At 41.1% G+C, this 19,441-nt stretch overlaps 1 protein-coding gene across 6 annotated transcripts in view; it reads right to left on the reverse strand.

Moving 5' to 3' along the window:
- Positions 1-19,441, reverse strand: part of filip1b (filamin A interacting protein 1b) — a 68,762-nt gene that overhangs the window by 43,032 nt on the left and 6,289 nt on the right. For 4 of the 6 annotated variants that reach the window (XM_083790828.1, XM_083790827.1, XM_083790825.1 and 1 more), the window contains exons 2-5: positions 4,941-5,006; positions 4,191-4,466; positions 1,943-2,116; positions 87-265 (exon numbers count right to left, since the gene is read on the reverse strand). In XM_083790828.1, the coding sequence (XP_083646954.1) occupies positions 87-265; positions 1,943-2,116; positions 4,191-4,466; positions 4,941-5,000 (689 nt within the window). In that variant the 5' untranslated portion in view covers positions 5,001-5,006. Of the gene's footprint in view, positions 1-86; positions 266-1,656; positions 1,672-1,942; positions 2,117-4,190; positions 4,467-4,940; positions 5,007-19,441 lie in introns of those variants that run through there. The other 2 variants (XM_083790826.1, XM_083790830.1) reach the window with 2 other exon arrangements.

The following is a 19,441-nucleotide window of genomic DNA, read 5'->3' on the forward strand; positions in this document are numbered from 1 at the left end:
ACACACACACACACACACACACACACACACACACACACACACACACACACACACACACACACACACACACACACACCCCCCCTCACCTCTCCCTCTCCTGCTCCAGTAGATTGGTGAAGTCGTCGCTCTTGTTCATGAAGTCGGAGTGTGTGCGCTTCTCGTTGTCCAGCTCGCTCACCGTGCGGCGGTGCCACTTCTCAGCCACCAGCAGCTGCTCCAGCATCCTCCTGTACGTCTCCCTCTGCTTGTCCTCCAGTCTGTCCAGCTGGCAGGACGCACAGGCATACGGGGGACCAGAGGTGGAAAGTAACCAAGCACATTTTACTTAAAGGACCATTTCACCGCTTTTCAACCTATCTTCATATAATAGGTCCTCACTAATAATCATGAAATAATGGCGCAATTATTTTATACTTGGTCTGTGTCTCATAGGAGGGCTGTGGGCAGTTCAGAAACCGTCTTCCAGTGACATCATCGATGGGGAATACAAGCTAATAAAAACTGCAGGCTTTCTAGTCCTGAAAAGTTGCAATGCGAAAATGGAAGCCATTGTTCTCACGATAATGAAAATCTAAACATCTTTATAAAAAAATCTTGTTTAAAAAATAATCTGCCTAATGATGATGTCACTGGAAGACGGTTTCTAAACTGCCCACAGCCCTCCTATGAGACACAGACTGAGTAGAAAAAAATCGTGCCATTTTATCATGATTATTAGTGAGGACCTATTATATGAAGATATGTTGAAAAGTGGTGAAGTGGTCCTTTAAAGGTCTCATGACATTCATTTTCATTTATTTTTATTTTAGGTTTTTTTATGACTTTAAGACTTCCCTCAACAGTGATATTTGCTGGCAAATTGTTATGTCATATATGGGATTTGTGGACTTTTACGTCACAGTCCACAGGCAAATCAGAGCACTTGTTTTATTCAGAAAACTCCAGACCACAGACAATCTACAGAATGTTCAAACCTCAAAAATAAGAAATATTATTATTATTATTATTATTATTATTATTATTATTATTATTATTATTATTATTATTATTATTATTATTATTATTTTATGTTACCATACTACAGTACTGTAGTTAAGTACTCTACGCTATATACAGAGTGCATTAGTGCATCACTAACATTAGTCTGTATTTGTTTGTTTTATTTGTTGACGAAATTGTCAATATATCTATAGTCTTATAGTTTTTGTCATAACTGCTATATTTAGCTTTTGTTTAGTTTTCGTCAGTGAAAAAAGGTAGAACATTTTTCGTCATAGTTTTAGTCGACAAAATCTGACTGCACAGCTACATTTCGGGAGAAGAAAAACATGTCAGAGATCTGACCGGGCACCCATTTTGGTGTCGGCATCACGTTATGCTTTATCTATTGAAAAATAGCAGATCTACAAGCTCATATCGCGCCACCGAGTGGCGCGATACGAGCTTGTAGGTCTGCTATTTTTTTTTTTATCGAAGAACGACTGACATTTCTAGAATCCGATCTCAGGTCAGAATGGGTTCATCAGGACCAGTGTGTGTCCGGCGGAAACCTCGTATGAATCTGATCTCAGGTCAGAATGGGCTAGGGAATTCATGCAAGCAAATACAGTATGTTCTCTGTGTGACGTTCTCCATTCAAAGTGTCCCCTACAGTACCTCAGCCATGGGTGTTTGGTACAGTATGTTCTCTGTGTGAAGTTCTCCATTCAAAGTGTCCCCTCTACAGTACCTCAGCCATGGGTGTTTGGTACAGTATGTTCTCTGTGTGAAGTTCTCCATTCAAAGTGTCCCCTACAGTACCTCAGCCATGGGTGTTTGGTACAGTATGTTCTCTGTGTGAAGTTCTCCATTCAAAGTGTCCCCTACAGTACCTCAGCCATGGGTGTTTGGTACAGTATGTTCTCTGTGTGAAGTTCTCCATTCAAAGTGTCCCCTACAGTACCTCAGCCATGGGTGTTTGGTACACGTCGTCTGTGGGGGTCCGAGTGTTGGCGAGGAGCCGGTCCCTCTGCAGCGCCTGTAGGGGTCTGGCGGGCACGGCAGAGCCGTAGTGAGCCTCCAGCATCTCTGGACCCGTTCGCTCTGATCTCAGCATGCCGATAATGTCCTCTCTGGCCTGCATGCCGAGACATTAAAGGGACACTTCACCCTTTTTGCAAAAAAATATATGTTAACCCATTCTGACCTGAGATCAGATTCATACAAGGTTTCCGCCGGACACACACTGGTCTGATGAACCCATTCTGACCTGAGATCAGATTCTAAAAATGTCAGTCGTTCTTCGATTTTTCAAAAATAGCAGACCTACAAGCTCGTATCGCGCCACTCGGTGGCGCGATATGAGCTTGTAGATCTGCTATTTTTAAATAGCTAAAGAATAACATGGTGCTGACACCAAAATGGGTGCCCGTTCAGAATGGGTTAATGACGTTTAGAAGCTTTAGATCACTTTCCTGGGGGTATTTATGTGTGTAATATGTGGTTTTAGTTATTTTAGATTGTAGCAGTGAGCCTGTTGTCTCTGATGTCATGGACACTGGTCTCACTACCTTCCTGGACTACAATTCCCATAAATCTTTGGTGCACTGCTCCTCCTTGTGGATAGGGGGAGAGCTGTCTTACTGAGACAACATGTAGTCCAGGAAGGAAGTGAGCCCAGTGTCCATGACATCAGAGACAACAGGCTCACTGCTATAATCTAACATATCTAAAACCACATATTACACACATAAAGATCTCCAGGAAAGTGTTCTAAAGCTTCTAAACGTCATTAACATATATTTTTTTGCAAAAAGGGTGAAGTGTCCCTTTAACCACATTCATCCTCAAAAAGTCCTTTACTTTGGGCACATTTTTGTTACACTGATTGGCTGAAGGGGTTGTCTATCAACGCTGTAGCCTACTCCCGCAGACAACCATGCATTAGCAGACTCCACACAAGAAAATGCGATTTCAAGGGGAGTGTTTTTTTTTTTAACCAGGCTATGAAAATCTTGACTTTGACGTCGCCTTTTTGACATCAGAAAAGTGGATAGAGCAGATCATATATAATTCATTCATTGGGAGATCTGAAGGTCAGAGCCATTCTCACAACCCTCTACCATGTTGCCGAATTTCATGGAAAATGACAAAACTGCAAACAATAAAGGACAAATACAATAAGGGGTATTTGGTGTGTGTGTGTGTGTGTGTGTGTGTGTGTGTGTGTGTGTGTGTGTGTGTGTGTGTGTGTGTGTGTGTGTGTGTGTGTGTGCGCGCGCGCGTGTGCGTGCGTGCTGTGGCTGTGGCACAGTGCGTGTTTAACAGTAAATGCAGTAAATACAATCTCTCGCTAACCACAAGGTGGTGTCGGTTGAGTAAGTAGACAATGTTGATCAACCAGCAGAGTTCACCCACTAGAGGGTGCTGTTGTGTCCAGACCACCATTTGATGACATTTAGCCTGTCAGAGCCAAAACTAGAGAATATTTTGTTGTTGTTGGATATGATTTTGATGTGGTACCATAGTAGAGATAACAGGTTGATCAAAAAATATATAAAAATCTACATTCTCTAATAGTGTAGACATATTGTAAATTAAGTAATGCAGCTGTTTAACAATAATCAAACTCTTACAATTTACAATTTACAATTTAGGCATTTAGCAGACGCTCTTAATCCAGAGCGATTTACATTAAGCAAGAACAAAAGCATGGGAATACATCACATAAAAGCATTTATCATGAAACATGCGTAAGCTAAGAAAATAACAGTGGAATATCTATATAATGAAACTATACATATATACTACTATGCTATACATATGTACTATGGCGTGCTATGACTATATACAATGCAATTATAGTGCTGTCTACATAACATGCTATAAGTCTGTATCAAATGCTATCTAAGTCTACGGAAGTGCTATCTAAGGGGGTAGGGTAAGTGCTATGGGCCATGATGGAGTCTGAAAAGGTGGGTTTTCAGACTCTTGAGAGCGTACAATGAAAACAAATGGACCCGTAAGGGGCCATTTGGTTTCATTTTACACTCAAGTTAAAGATCTTTAAGGGTCCATTTGATCACCAACTCTCCATCATTTAGCTGGGGACCACCTGGAACCTTGAAAACGACTGAGCTAGCCCATTGTGTCTGATTTAATTGGCAGCTAAAGCGTTTCTCATTCTAGGCATTAGCATTCTATATGCTCACCTGGACCTCACCCTCCATCACCCCCAGGAGATGCACTAGGTCCTCCTTGGAGAGATCCACCGCGCCTAAAGGCTTTGTGCGCCGTTGCTGTGGTGCATTCTGGGCTTTCTTTATGATCCCGGTCCCCTCCTCGGGCTGCAGGACGTTGTTCTTCTTGCTCCTCTTGGTCAGCTTCATCATGGGCGTGTTCTCCTCCTCCTCCTCCTCTTCCTCCTGGATGAAGGTTTTCTCTGCGCAGGGCTTGGCGTGTCTCACCTGCAGTGTTGATTTTGTCGACTGTAAAAGTATGACGAAAAATGTTCGACAACTACCATTCGTTCAGTCACGAAAACTGAATGAAAACTAAGCTATACGATGACGATGATTAAACAAATAAAAACTAGACTGAAATGTTAGGAAGGGACTAGTGGACAAGAGATCCAGTATAAGTGAAAGACACAAGTCATTTTGTGCTTTGTTGCATGCTGAAAATAGCAGATCTACAAGCAACGCGTCACAGACTCACAGCGTGACATGTTACGAGCTTGTAGATCTGTAATATTTCAGCAAGTGTAAAATCAGCCATTACGACGCACGCCATCAAGGCCCGCCAAAATACATTTCAGTCAACTAAAACAACTGTAGATTTAGTCGACTAAAATCTTATGATATGTAGTCAACTAAAACTACACTACACACTAAAACATTCCAGGTGACTAAATTGTGACTGAAACTAAATGAAAACTCAAAAACAGTCAAAACAGTGCTCACCTGCTCCTCCGCCCCCTCCTCCTCTGGAGTGGGCTGGACGGTGCTGCTCCTCGATCTCATTGTCACCTGGAAGCAGTGGTGGAAAAAGTACTCAAGTAAATGTATCAATACTGCAATGTAGAACTACTCAGTTACAAGTAAAAGTCCGGAATTAAAAATGTACTTGAGTATAAGAGTACAAAAGTATTGGCATCAAAATGTACTTGGGAAAATAAATGCTAAACAAAGGGTATTTATTAAATGTAGAATATCATATAATTAAATATTCAAATATTTATTTTCACAGAATCAAAGGTTTTATGGTCATGATTCACCAGAATCCTGGATGGCTTGATTCTTGATATAAATATTTGTGTAAATCTCTGGGAAAAAATGAATGCCCGGTTTTTCAGTGGAATCAGAAAACCACGCCCACTGCTATACCCTATACATCATTGTACGGTGAATAGTAAAAATCACACCCATGTGAAGTGAGGGGCGCCCATATAGTTAGACTTTAATATTATTAAAGTCTAACTCGTGTTGATTAGGTGATGTAATGGTGATGTAAAACAAACAGTGCCAACACAAACATAAAATTATCTTTATTGTTAATGGCATTTAATGTTTGTGTTAGGGACGAGATGACATACATTCTTCATTGTCAATGGCATTTTAAAACAAACATTGAACTAAAAACAGGCAAAATGGGGGCGGGTCAAACCAGATGGCTATTTGGTCATGCACTCATCAGCACAAAAATATTTACTGTATGTGTGTATGCAGATGTTTGATTTGAATGTCAAGGTGAGCAGCAGCGCCAGCTCAGGTTGATAGAGGTTATGTTAAGGTTAGCCTGGCCCAGCCACATGTGTGATTTCTGGTCTAGAGAGGTGGTAGCCTGGTTAATAAACCAGACTAATATCGCACGGACCGCGGGATATTAGTCTGGGGAGGCTCAGCTTGGATTTAATTTCCAGGGGAGCGGGTTGAAACATTTTCTCTTTGACGCAATTGGTCAGAGCTACTGTCAGTCAAAGGTCTCAAGCATTGAAAGTCACTGTACCAAAGCCCGCCCATATTGCATACCGTGTCCTGATTGGCCGCCCCATTTCTCTGGTGTAGGAAATGGGCGTACAATTGAGCCTCTCCAGACCGTAATCCGCCGGCAGGCAATTTATTTTTGCCAACGGCTGATTCGGTCTGGTTTATTAACCAGTCTAGAGAGGTGGGTGCCGGTTGAAAACAGCCGGTGGATCCTATTCCTAATGGTTCACCGTGTCTATTTCCCCCCTCCCTATCTAAGTATTGGACAGTATTATGATGTTTATATTGATTTTGTATTCATCTTTAGGGCCCTAAATCATACCCTAGAAAGCACTAGTGTCTATTTAAAACACAGAGGTGTTTCAGCCCCCTCCCTGTCTAATTATTGGACTGTCTTAGGATGTTGATATTGGTGTTGTATTAATCTTTAGGTCCCCAAATCACACCTTAGAAATGGGTGTCTATTTCAAACACAAAGTGTTTTTTGACTGGGGGGGGGTCATATTTTGACAGCATAAACTGCCTGTCATAATTTGACCCCCCTCCCTAACTAAGTATTGGACAGTATTAGGATGTTTATATAGATTTTGTATTCTTTAGGAGTTTCTTTCACATTTAGACAGCAGAAAGGGGCAGAGTAGAGAGGGGCACTCTTTTCAACATACATCATAACATTCCGTGCAAACACACAGGCACACACACACACACACACACACACACACACACACACACACACACACACACACACACACACACACACACACTGGCCTAGCGGTCCAGGCGCATACCACATATAGGCACATGCCTGACTTTGCTGCGTGTCATTTCCAGTCTCTCTCTCCCTGTTTCCTGTCTATCTCACACTAAAACAAAACACACACACACACACACACACACACACACACACACACACACACACACACACACACACACACACACACACACACACACACACACACACACACACACACACACACACACACACAAAGCTTTGCATAATCTTTGCAAAGCTTTGCATAATCAAAAATGACAAAAACTAGAATTTCGCGGGCAAATAGGAAGAAGGCAATAGCGGGAGGGCAATGTAGTTTTCTTTTTTTTCTTTTACTTGGAAGAGCAAACATGGCAACCCAATAGTGTCCCTATTTTGTTTTTATTTGCGTATAAAAGCAAGCATGGCAAGTGTCAATGTTTCTATATACCTCACTCATTCTTGAGATGAGGGACAAAAGTGGAAAAAACATGTCCCACACATAAGAGCCTTATTATTGTTAAAAATAAATTAATTTAATAAAAATAAAAGCACTTGCAAAGTTAAATGTAATACAGTTGTGCATTATTATGCCATTAATTTCATTATAATTGTTTTCATATGCCATCTGAATTAGTTAAAAGCAGGCACTGTACCCAAAAACGCCTGTATTTAGCCTGTCCCCAGCAAGTGGTCATAATTTCAAACTGCTAAAAAAGTGTCTAATACTGTCACAATCACATAAATATACATACTAAATTAAAGTAGATTGTCAACAACATAGCAAACAATATACACAATAATTTTAATTTATATTTTCCATTAGATATCTCATATCAAATGTGTGTCCCACGTCTCCCGTCAACTCCGTCAGGTTTTTTAAAAGTCTTAAATTAATCAGAAAATATTGTCGACAGATTTAGCCTGAAGACTCCTTTTCCAAGTCCCGTTTGTATTTGTTGCAACAGTGGAGCACCTGGTCTGACAAGCATTCAATTGTTTGATATTTTAAACAAACAATGTTGATATCAGGGTGGTCACAGCTTTTACATGTCAACTCCGTCAGGACATTATTATGATCTTTGTTAAGAATTCCAAAATAATGTTTATTATAAAAGTTTAGGGTTAGGTTTAGCTAACAAATGAAGCAAAAACAAAATGGCTACATTGTACTACAGAGGGTTAAGATGAAAACAAATGACATTTTGTCAACTCCGTCAGACGTCAACTCCGTCAGGTTTTGTGTCTGACGGAGTTGACATGTATCTGACGGAGTTGACAAAAGTGTTCCTAAAACAATAAAATGATAGTTTTTGAATAATGGGACGTATTCTAATTTGGCACACAGTTAGAGCATGCCTTAAGGAACATTTTTGGCTATAGGGCCATCACAGATTTGTCTCGTGGTGACCATGGCAGCCATTTTCCAAAATTGCCGCCACCTGATGTTATTTTACAATAACTCAAGTTCTACACCACCTAGGATCTTGATTCTGGTGACTAAGACTACATTTTCAAGGATGAGGGATACATTGGTACTATTTAGATTTGTCCTGTGACCATGGCAGCCATTGTTTTTCAAAATGGCCGCCACCTGCTGTTATTTTACAATAACTTAAGTTTTAGACCACATAGGATCTTGATTCTGCCGACTAATAATACATTTTAAAAGATGAGGAATACAGTGGTACTATTTAGATTTGTCCTGTGACCATGGCAGCCATTGTTTTTCAAAGTGACCACCAACCTGCTGTTATTTTACCAATAACTTAAGTTTTAGACCACCAAGGATCTTGATTCTGGCGACTAATCATTACATTTTCAAGGATGAACTTTCTCTGGGAGGGGTCAGGGCTTATTTCAGGTGCAGGTTGAGTTGCTACTGACAGGACATTAAAAGGAGGTGGGCTTTTGGCCTTTGACTTGTCTCTTTCAGGTACAGACGCACAGTTTGACTTCACTGGCCACTGCAGTGTGGCGTTGTATCTTGGTGGCCTCCTGCCAGTGTTTCTCCATCCTTCTCATGAGCTCTGTGTTCTGGGGCTCTGTTATAGTCAACTTACATTGTCTTGGCTGGAGATTGCTTTCCTGCAGGGTCCAGCCCAGTCTTGTGCAGATGGCTGCTGGCCCACCTGGAGGCCCCAACCTCACTTGTTTGGTTGGTGTGATTAGGTGGGGTGGTCTTCCCCAATCAGGATGAAGGGTTTGACCCTTTCAAACGGCAGTCTGGCCAAGTGTCTGTATTTAGTTGTGAGGCTAGATACAGGATACGATTGCTCACCCAGCCCCAGGTGACTTGAGGTGAAGGCTCCTTTGATTTGGTAACATTGCTTTGGTTGACATGCTGGGGACACAGAACGACACTGATGCCTTCAGTGACTGCACATCCTGCCTGATAGTCCTGAAGGCAGATCTTCTGTCTTCAGTCTTTCGCTCACTGCTCACTGTTCACCTCAAGCAGGTCTTCAAGGTGTTTGCCTTTGCACAGGCTATATGGCTAGGACTCATGCTTCAACCACTCAGAGAACTCCAACAGGGTGTTGGTTGCTCCTGGGCCGCAGAGCATTGTGCGGCAGAATTCAGCTCTCATCTCTGGTGGCAGCTTGTTGAGGAGTCGTGCAACATGTGAGCCGCATCTAAGTTCTGTGTCTCCCTCTGGGCCTAGGGTAGACACTTGCTATTTTCCGTAACACTAATTGGTGGGGCTGTCCAAACTTGTTGTTTAGGTGTCAATCGGGTCTCTGTTTGTGAAGTCGGGTCTAGGTGGTCTAGAAGATGAGTTATTTAGTCAGGGGATATTAATACAATCTGGTAATAAATTCCTTATCAAGAATGTTCTTCACCAATGTGTTTGGAAGGGTGTCTACTAACATATCCCACATTGCTTTATATTCAACCACCCTAGGGGACCTTTTGACAGCTGCTGAAAGTTGGGGTACCATCAACAACCTATATAAGGCAAAATGTTCATTATGCTTTAAGTAGCATGTGACATGTCAAACTAGGGAGTTTTCATGATTCTGAATGCATTCCAAGCATTGGCTATGCACGAAGAACACTCCTTGGGCTGAAAACGGCCATAGCCATCATCACAAAATGAGGTCAGCACATTTGGGCAAGTGGATATATGGCCGAATTTAGCCCAAGGGGTTTGACCCCTAGTTTGGCCATAGACTCCCTAGTTTTGCCATAGCCACTTGGTATGGTACCCAACTTTCAGCAGCTGTCAAAAATGCCTCTAGGGTGGTTCAATAGAAACCAATGTGGGATATGTTAGTAGACACCTTTACAAACACATTGGTGAAAAAAATCTTGGTAAGAAATGTATTCACAGATTTGACATTATTCTGATAATAGGCCTATTCCCTGACTAAATTGGTAAAATAATAGCAGGTCCACCATTTTTTTAAATGGCTGCCATTGTCACGGGATAAATCTAAATACATAAAACTGTATTCCTCCTCATTGAAAATGTAGGATTAGTCATCAGAATCAAGATCCTAGGTGGTGTAGAACTTGAGTTATTGGGAAATAACAGAAAGTTGGCGGGCATTTTGAAAAATGTCTACCATGGTCACAGGACAAATCTAAATAGTACCAATGTATCCCACATCCTTGAAAATGTATGATTAGTCACCAGAATCAAGATCCTAGGTGATGTAGAACTTGAGTTATTGTAAGATAACAGCAGGTGGCTGCCATTTTGAAAATGGCTGCCATGGTCACAGGGCCAATATAAATAGTACCACTGTATTCCTCATCCTTGAAAATGTGGGATTAGTCACCAGAATCAAGATCCTAGGTGATCTAGAACCTAAATCAGTTAAACTTGTCAACTCCGTCAGATGTTCGTCAACTCCGTCAGATGTTCGTCCCGTGATGTTTTTGTTAATTTCCAAAGAAATAGAAAATGTGATGTTAAATATTTTGTGCATATGTATTGAAACACCAACTGAAATGATACGTAATGATGATTTTTTTTTTTTTTTACATGGTTTTCATGTTATAATATTGAAAATAGAGGTTGAAATGACGGATTTGAGAAATTGGATATTTCATAATAGTGTGATATTGGAAAAAAACAATATTAAAATAATTGTATTACTTAACTTGATTACTGAAAGCCATTATAAGAGAACTGAGGACTTTATATTATTGTTGAAATTATCAAATTCAATTAAAAGGTATTTTAGTGTGTCTGACGGAGTTGACATGAATCGGGTATTAAGTGCATAAATGTCCCATTTTAGAAAGAAATGTTATGCGAAAAACCTGTTCCTTCTCAATATTGGTAGTTGAGACCTGTGTCTACAAATACATCCATTTGATTTGAATGTATCTAAAAAAAAAAAAAAATCCAGTTTGAAAAAAGTTTTGTCCCTTATCTCAAGAATGGGTGACCTATATAAGTTGCTTGGATGTGGCAAATGTGGCAACCTAGCGGGAATACTGTACTGTACTGTACTGTACTGTACTGTACTGTACTGTACTGTACTGTACTGTACTGTACTGTACTGTACTGTACTGTACTGTACTGTACTGTACTGTACTGTACTGTACTGTAGTCATCTGCGGTCATTCGGGTGGCTTGCAGGATTTTTTTGTGCATGGAGAGATGTGTGCTAACGGAGTGTTTTGGTAGGAGAAGGAGAACGGATAAACGGCCATGTGCTTGTGTACCCCCTTTCCATTAGGGTAGAAGGATGTGTACCCCCTTTCCATTAGGGTAGAAGGATATGCGGCTATATAATGCACATAGCAACAAGAAACCCAAAAGGGGTTCCCGTCCTGATGGGGAAAACCCCAAAAGGGGTTCCCGTCCTGATTCTGAATGCGTTAAAGCCGCTGGTGATGAAAGCAGTACAGTGACTCAGGCACTGAGAATCCTGGCAGCGGATCGGCAGCAACCGTTCAGCAGCCGGTTGATATTATTAGTAACTGTGTGCGTGCGTCCGTGCATGTGTGCGTCCGTCCATGCGTGCGTGCGTCGGTGTCATTTTTATATGGAAGAAAACCCGGACTGGATACTAAAATCAACAGGAAGTTAACATTTTTATTAAAAAATAAAGAAAACTGAGGTTTGGTGATGCTCTATAGTCTATTATTGTCTGAATCAACTTTCTTGTGTGTGTTTACAAAGACTGACTTTGAGAGATGTTTCAGCGTCAATGAGGAGCGTATTTTGAATGATCCATTTCTAATCACTGGAACAATTATTTTAGATTTCTTGTCCACATTTGGAGTTACATGCAATGCAAGGTAACTAAATATTCTATATTCTTATTCATTTAGTTATTTAAGATTCTTTGAAAATAGCCAATGTATTAAGCCCTACACACACCGTCTGCGTCAAAACAGCCGCCTCCGTTATTTTCAATGAACCTATCCCACACCGGCGGCGTCCGACGCGCGCTGACGCTCCGATACACCACTGTTCTATTTTCCAGGCGTTGCCGCGCGGCAACGCCTGTGCCGCGTTGCTGCGCACCTGGTGTGTGTTGGTCTTTATAGTAGTTAAACACATTTTGATGCTATATTAACACATTTTGCGGCATTGGGAACCCCTGGAACTACTTCAAGGACCCCTGGTCCCCACTTTGAGAACTACTGCTCTACTGTGAATGAAATAGAAATATTGTCATCGTTTATACTGCTGATGACTTACAGTAATAATAATAACTAGAAAAAGTGCCCTTCTGGGCACAGGTCTCCACCAGGATAGGAATGTAGGACATTGCAGCTTGCCTTCATCTGGTGGTTGGATAAAAGGGCAACAAAAGTAAATAAAAACACTTTTCGGCCAGTTATAGCGCCACCTTGAGGCTGAGTTGAAATTGTTCATGTGGCATTTCGTCCTCGGCCTAGTGGGAATGTGGGTGCACAATTTCACGGAAATCACGCGATGTGTTCATGATTTGCAGCATTTTGTTTGAAACTGAGCACTCCTGTGAACTTTGGAAGCCAATCTTAACCAATCAGGATGGAGTCTGAGAAATCTTCAATTTTGTTGAATGGCTCTAGAGAGACTGTGTACCAATTTGTGTGATGTTTGGACAAAATCTGTAGGTGTACTGTGCAAAAACTTGTTTTGCACAAAGCGGCCTCCTGGTGGCGCTATAACAGGCCGTTCTGGAAAGTTTGGGGCAGAGGTTCATCGTTGGCATCCAGGGAGTGTGTGTGCAAAATTTGGCATCGACCGGGTTAACGGTGGCCGAGATTAGCTGCTCACGGACACACACACACACACGGACGGACGGACGGACGGACACACGGACGGACGGACGGAGTGCAAAACATACTCTCCCCCCATGCCTTCGGCCTGGTGGAGACAATAATAACTAAACACATAGTGATATCCCTGCAGCTACACCCTTATGGGTCATAATGAGACACTAAAAATACCCATTTAAAATCTCACCAGACAAACAGCTGCGCCTCAGATGCCAAGGACCATTGGGGCAAGCTTGAAGTGAATGGAGCAGTTGCTGCCGATAACCAAACAGCTATTAATAATTCTCAGCAGGTTGTTCAGATGCTTTGATATTCAAAGACACATGTCCCGTGTATAGCAGAAATGTGACGGGTATAATTATTATATTGAGCATCTCTTGACTGCAACACTTTTTTTAAACAGTGCCACTGCCAATACCTGTCAAATTACTTCTCTAGAGTGAGAACACCAGAAGGAGATCATATGACCTTGTTGCCACCAAAATGTGGAATGACCTATAAAAGACATAAAGGTTCTGCCTGAATTCAGAACTAAACTAAAATTATCACTACTGTCCTTGAAAGCCTTCATAGTATAATTGTATATATAATTGATTCTACTGAGCTTTATTTCAACATGTTTTGTATTGTATTTGTACTATTGTATGTATACTATTACTGATGAATTGAGTACAATGGACTGCAATGGAAACAAGCCCCCTGGGGCTTTTTGTGTTATCCTTAACCTTTGACTGTACTACGGTATACTTGTACTGTTAACAATCATTAACAAAGTATTCATTCAGTCAATCAATCAATCAATCAATCAATCAATCAATCAATCAATCAATCAATCAATCAATCAATCAATCAATCAATCAATCAATCAATCAATCAATCAATCAATCTAGGGCAGTGGTTCCCAAACCTTTTCATGTCAAGGACCCCCAAATTGACACCAATTATCCCACAGACCCCCATTTGAAAAGATATGCCAGGGACCCCCATAAGAGACGATTTTTATTCAATTACCCCTATTTAATGGCATTTCTATCTCTGGGACCCCCAATTTATATTGTAAAATCAATGTTAATTTAACTCTGAGAGTGTACAAATGGAACCAGTTAGGGTCCATTTGGTTCCATTTGTACACTCCCTGAGTTACAGACCCATAAGGGTCCATTTGGTTCATAATTATCATTTAGCCGGGGAACCCCTGGAACTCTCTCAAGGACCCCTAGGGGTCCCCGGACCCCACTTTGGGAACCACTGATCTAGGGAATAAACGTTTCCGTCACACAAACATGGTTTCATACTTTAATTGCGAATGCACTGAGCACTAACTATGAGACCCTGAAGATCATGTCTGTCTGTCTGTCAACAACCACACACACAGTAGAAAACTTAAAAAAATTACTAACTAAAAAGAAAAAAAAAGTATGTAATTTATTCTAATTGTTGTTATTGCAATTTACGAGCTGCGTTCGCTTCCCGCGTTTGCGCGTCTTACTTGTACTGTACACCAACTGGAACTTACCCATCAGCTTTCACTCACTGTACATAAATATACACAATGCATGTATACATACTGCAGTGGTTCTCAACCAGCGGTCCGGGGACAACCGGTTGTCTTTGAAGGGTTTCCAGGTGGTCCCCAGCTAAATGACCAAATGGACACTTATAGATCTTTAACTCTTGAGAGTGTAAAATGAAACCCATTTGATTTCATCAAGAGTTACATTGTTATTAAACATCTGCATTAGGCCTACTTAATTTACAAGAAGTCTACACAATTAGATAATGTAGAATCTTTGTTATTTTGATCGTACCACATCCATGCTGCATGGATGGAAACAAAATATTCTCCGAAGTAGAGTCCGGAGAGTCACAACATCTGGGAGTGCAGCTTTCAGAACAAAAATTCGGAAGAATGCGTTTCAGAAGTTGCGAGTGACGTCATGTTGTAGTTGTACCGGAGCTTTCCGACGAAAGGTTCGGTGGTCGGAGAGAGTATATGGACTGCCCTTAAGTCTTGCGTCTGAGAGGCTAAATCTCATCAAATCTGCCTAATGAATAATGGACCTTGAGATGAAACGTGTTGAAAACCACTAATATAATGTACTGTACACTTTGCCCAAGTTGGATAAGTAAGTCACGATTCAATCCCGAGTCGAGTCATGCCATTGACTATAAAACGATACCCAATACCTCCTTGCTTGGTACTCAGCATCAAAAGTTGGATTGGAATGGGGTTAAGTCCCTGTGACATACTAGCGCAGTGGTTCTCAAACAACAGTTTTGGCTCAATCAGGTCACCCCTGTAAATAACCTTTTAATCCACGGCACCCCTGAATTACATTGTTACTTAGCAGCACCTTCTGTCACATTAATGGTACGTATAGATACATCGTTCCCCCGAACGATGCCGTATGTCATGAGGAAAACTTGTTTCCATTTAGGACAGACAGACTGAAAATAACTTTTATACTTTCTGTTTAACCACTTATCCAACCACTAACCACTAACCCAACATTCCTATTCTGGGATGAACATTCACCAAAAGAGCAGATCTACAAGCTCACAGTGTGTCACAATGTTGTGTACACTATCAAAGTTACTACCATTTGGTTCCTAATTATCAATCATTTAGCTAGTGGACCCCCTGGAACCCTCTCCAGTTTGAGAAGCCCTGTACTAGCAGCATGTCCAGGGTGTGTACTTTACTACTTGTACATCTAGCTTTCTCATGCTACGAAAAGAGGAGATAGGCTCCTGACCTATGGGATAGGCTCCTGACCTATGGGATATGCTCCTGACCTATGGGCCTCATTCATGGCTCAGGAAAGTTTGGTTCACACGGCTACTTTATACTTACCGGTACCTCGGTACTTAATTACTCATATTCCAATAGCAATCATTGCTCTTTAGTAAACAGAATATACATTTTCAGGTCGGGAAAAAAGACGATCTACAAGCTCACTTTCCTTTTTTGAGGGGCGCTAGCCAGCTTTGATGGTATGTGTAAACACAAACATTGTGTTAACACCAACATTGAATGCCAATGACAATGAATGGCCAGCTTTAACATTGTCTAAACACAAACATTGAAGACGAAGGTGTGGACGCAAATTGTGATTGGTCGGGAATGAGATGATGTGTTCTGTATGCTGATGTTGACATATGATGATAAGAGCACCCCTCACTTCACACGGGTGTGATTTTTGAGGGGCACTAGCCCCTCCTATATACAGCTTTTGTCCACACACGTCTCAGTATTTGCCATTGACAATGAAAGGAGAAATTAGGTCAAATGTCTGCCAAATATGACGTAAATTTGTGGCAACACAAACATTAAATGCCATTGACAATGAAGGGGAAAATTAGGTAAATTATCTGCCAAATATGACGTACATCTTGTCACCACATGTCTCATATTTGCCATTGACAATGAAAGGAGAAATTAGGTCAAATGTCCGCCAAATATGACGTGAATTTGTACGATGACAAGAGCGCCCCTCACTTCACACGGGTGTGATTTCTTACATTTCTTTTAAGCGAAAATGAATGCTAATGTTCTCTGATTTTGCTTAGCATGCTGCTTCGACAAAATTCAGAGAATATCTCCCAGAGCGCGGAGCCTTTAACGCCAAGTTTAACTGTATTCCATTTGTCAATAAATTGTTAATCTACTTGAAAGGAAACGTGAGTGTTTCCTATCTGAAAGTATAAGGTTTTTATTTTGGTCATACAAGGTTTCTACCGGACAGTAACCATTTGTATCCTTACTAGTGAAGAATTTTGTTTTCCGCCATGCAGAGTCTGCAGACACTCTGGCATGCACACAGCCACACTCTCTGACATGACCAAATAAGGGAATGAAAGGGACGGAGGGATTATGAGGATGCTCCTGTCATTGTAACTCACACAAGCAGAGTGGGGTGTGCTGTACAGTGTACACTGTTGCCAATGCTAATACCAGTGACAAAAAGTTGAGTCTACAAGTTAGGGTTGCTCTGTCACATTTGTACTCGAGTTAACTTGATTTAAAAAATCACACCTGTGTGAAGTGAGGGGTGCTAATATATTAAAGTCTGACTCAGGTTATTTTCTTTCTTCCAGGAAATAAAACGTCTGGGTTTCCGAGGCTAAACTCATGTTGATTAGGTGATGTAATGGTGATGTAAAACAAACGGTGTCAAAAAAAACATTCAATTATCTTTATTGTTAATGGCATTTAATGTTTGTGTAAGTCAATGGTGTTTCTAAAACAAACATTGAACTAAAGACAAACATTAAACCTGAAACATTAGCCCCTCAAAAAAAGTATGGGGTCAATGTCATTTTTGTGAGCACCCCTTATTTACTGTAAGTTGCTTGACTCAGTATTTACTGTAGCCATTTGACTGAATAGAATCTGAACGGAATGTGCATGTTGATGTGATCGTTTCTGATCCACCCGTGGAGAAGCAACCATTCAACATTGTAGGGCGTAATGTACCGTACAGTACTTGACAGTTATCGGCATCAAGCACCCGTGCTTGAAATAGTGACACTTTAACGGTGAGGACCTTAATATCAGTTCGGTGTCCAGTTACCATCTTTAGCAAGGTCACGGATATAGCATAAATAGACAGATCATTATTGCCACTTGCTAGTGACAACTTGCAGCAGTGGCACGTGCTATACCGTATGACCACGTCACAAATGCTGCTATTTCTGTGCTGAGGTGGGTGATATTATCTGAACTATAGCCAGAAAGAGCAGGTTTAAGAATGCGCTATAAATGTTATGGGGTTATTAATTAAAGGTATATATTTCACCCAAACAATAATCTTTTTTTCTATCGATTACTCGTGCCATGGAGACTTGAATTCATGGATAATTAGTTTTTTGTTTTTGTCACATTCCTAAGCAAAGAATTATATGACCATATGTCATTTCCATTCACAATAAATATTTTAAAATATCTTTAGAGTCTTGGACATATATTTTGCGTGTCTTAAGTACCAGGTCTTATTCCCTAACTTGAGTAAACTAAAGACCTGGAGGCGTAATCAATGCTCTTTGGCCACTCAGAATTGCCAAATGGCATTGATCACGCCTCCAGGTCTTTAGTTTACTCAAGTTATGGAATAGAGCGGCGCAGTCCCTCCCCCTTTCAGAACAACGAACGGCCCAGGAAATGAAAACGCAATGCATTTCCCCATAGGCAGTTTTTATTTAATTTATTTAAAGACCTTTTAAGCGTCGTACGAAGCCAACTCTTTTTTTTTAAATATCTTTTTATTGGGTTTAAAAAAAAAAAAATCCCCTCCCATGTGGGGTCCTTATACATGTCACTGTCAGCATATACATTTGTTGATACAGTACGTACGTCTTAAGGCACCCCTCATTTTCCTTCCGTCCACCCACTGTGCCCACCCACTCTTCCCCAATGCAGAGACAATACAGCTGGAAAAGGGGGAAATTACAAAAATAAAATACAGAAAAAAGAAAAAAAAAAGAAGTAAATTAAATTAAAAAGGAGAAGGGGGAGGGGAAAGAGAAGAAAGGAGGAGAGGGGGGGGGGGGCACCTGTGTGTGCGCGCAGCCATCGGTTTGCACGACGCATATGCAATGCATAGGCATAATGCGTTCACCATTATATAGTTCAAATATTTCAAATATCGCTCATCTCTGGGACAACCGTCAGGGTTCTTACGTGGTCAACAAATGTTTGCTGGAAAGTTGTCATGGAACCATTAAGTGCGAATCTAATCTTTTCAAGTTTAAGATAGAATAGTACGTCCTTTATCCATCCGTTGTGTGTGGGTGGGGAAACTTGTTTCCATTTCAGGAGTATGAGACGTCTGGCTAAAAGAGAAGTAAAGGACATTATTCTTTTAAGGTGTAGGGGAATGTTAGTCCCTGGGGGAATACCAAACAAGGCCGTTAACGGGTTGGGTGGGATAGGTACACCCAATATGTCAGAGTATGATTGAAATATGGCTGTCCAAAAGTCCACCAGCCTAGGGCATGACCAAAACATGTGTGACAGGCTAGCAGCGGGTTGTCTGCACCGGTTACATGCATCATTAATGTCTGGAAATATCTGTGCTAATCTTGCATTTGTGTAATGAACCCGGTGAATGATCTTACATTGGATGAGATTATGTCTAGCATCAGATTGAGGAACTGTGAACCAGTCTCCGAGCTGTCTTCGCTGTCGGGTCGGGCAATTCTAGCCCCAGGTCCTGCTCCCATGCCGTCCTAAGATGGTTGGGAGTTTCTGGGTTTATTGAGTTGAGTTCATTATATATTGTTGAAATTAAGCCCTTTGTATTGGGGTTCAGAGAAAGTAAAGAATCCACTGCAGAATGGTTGGGTTGGTTTGAAAAAGTTTGGGAATTGTCTTTGTGCAAAGTGTCTGATCTGAAAGTAGCGAAATAGGTGAGAGCCAGGTAAATGGAATTGCTCTGTTAAGTATGAGAATGGTGCCATAGTCCCGTTGCTGTACAGATCTTTAATAGTTCTG

The sequence above is a fragment of the Protomyctophum parallelum genome (genome assembly GCF_964188405.1).
Source record: "Protomyctophum parallelum genome assembly, chromosome: 19".
NCBI lineage: Eukaryota > Metazoa > Chordata > Actinopteri > Myctophiformes > Myctophidae > Protomyctophum > Protomyctophum parallelum.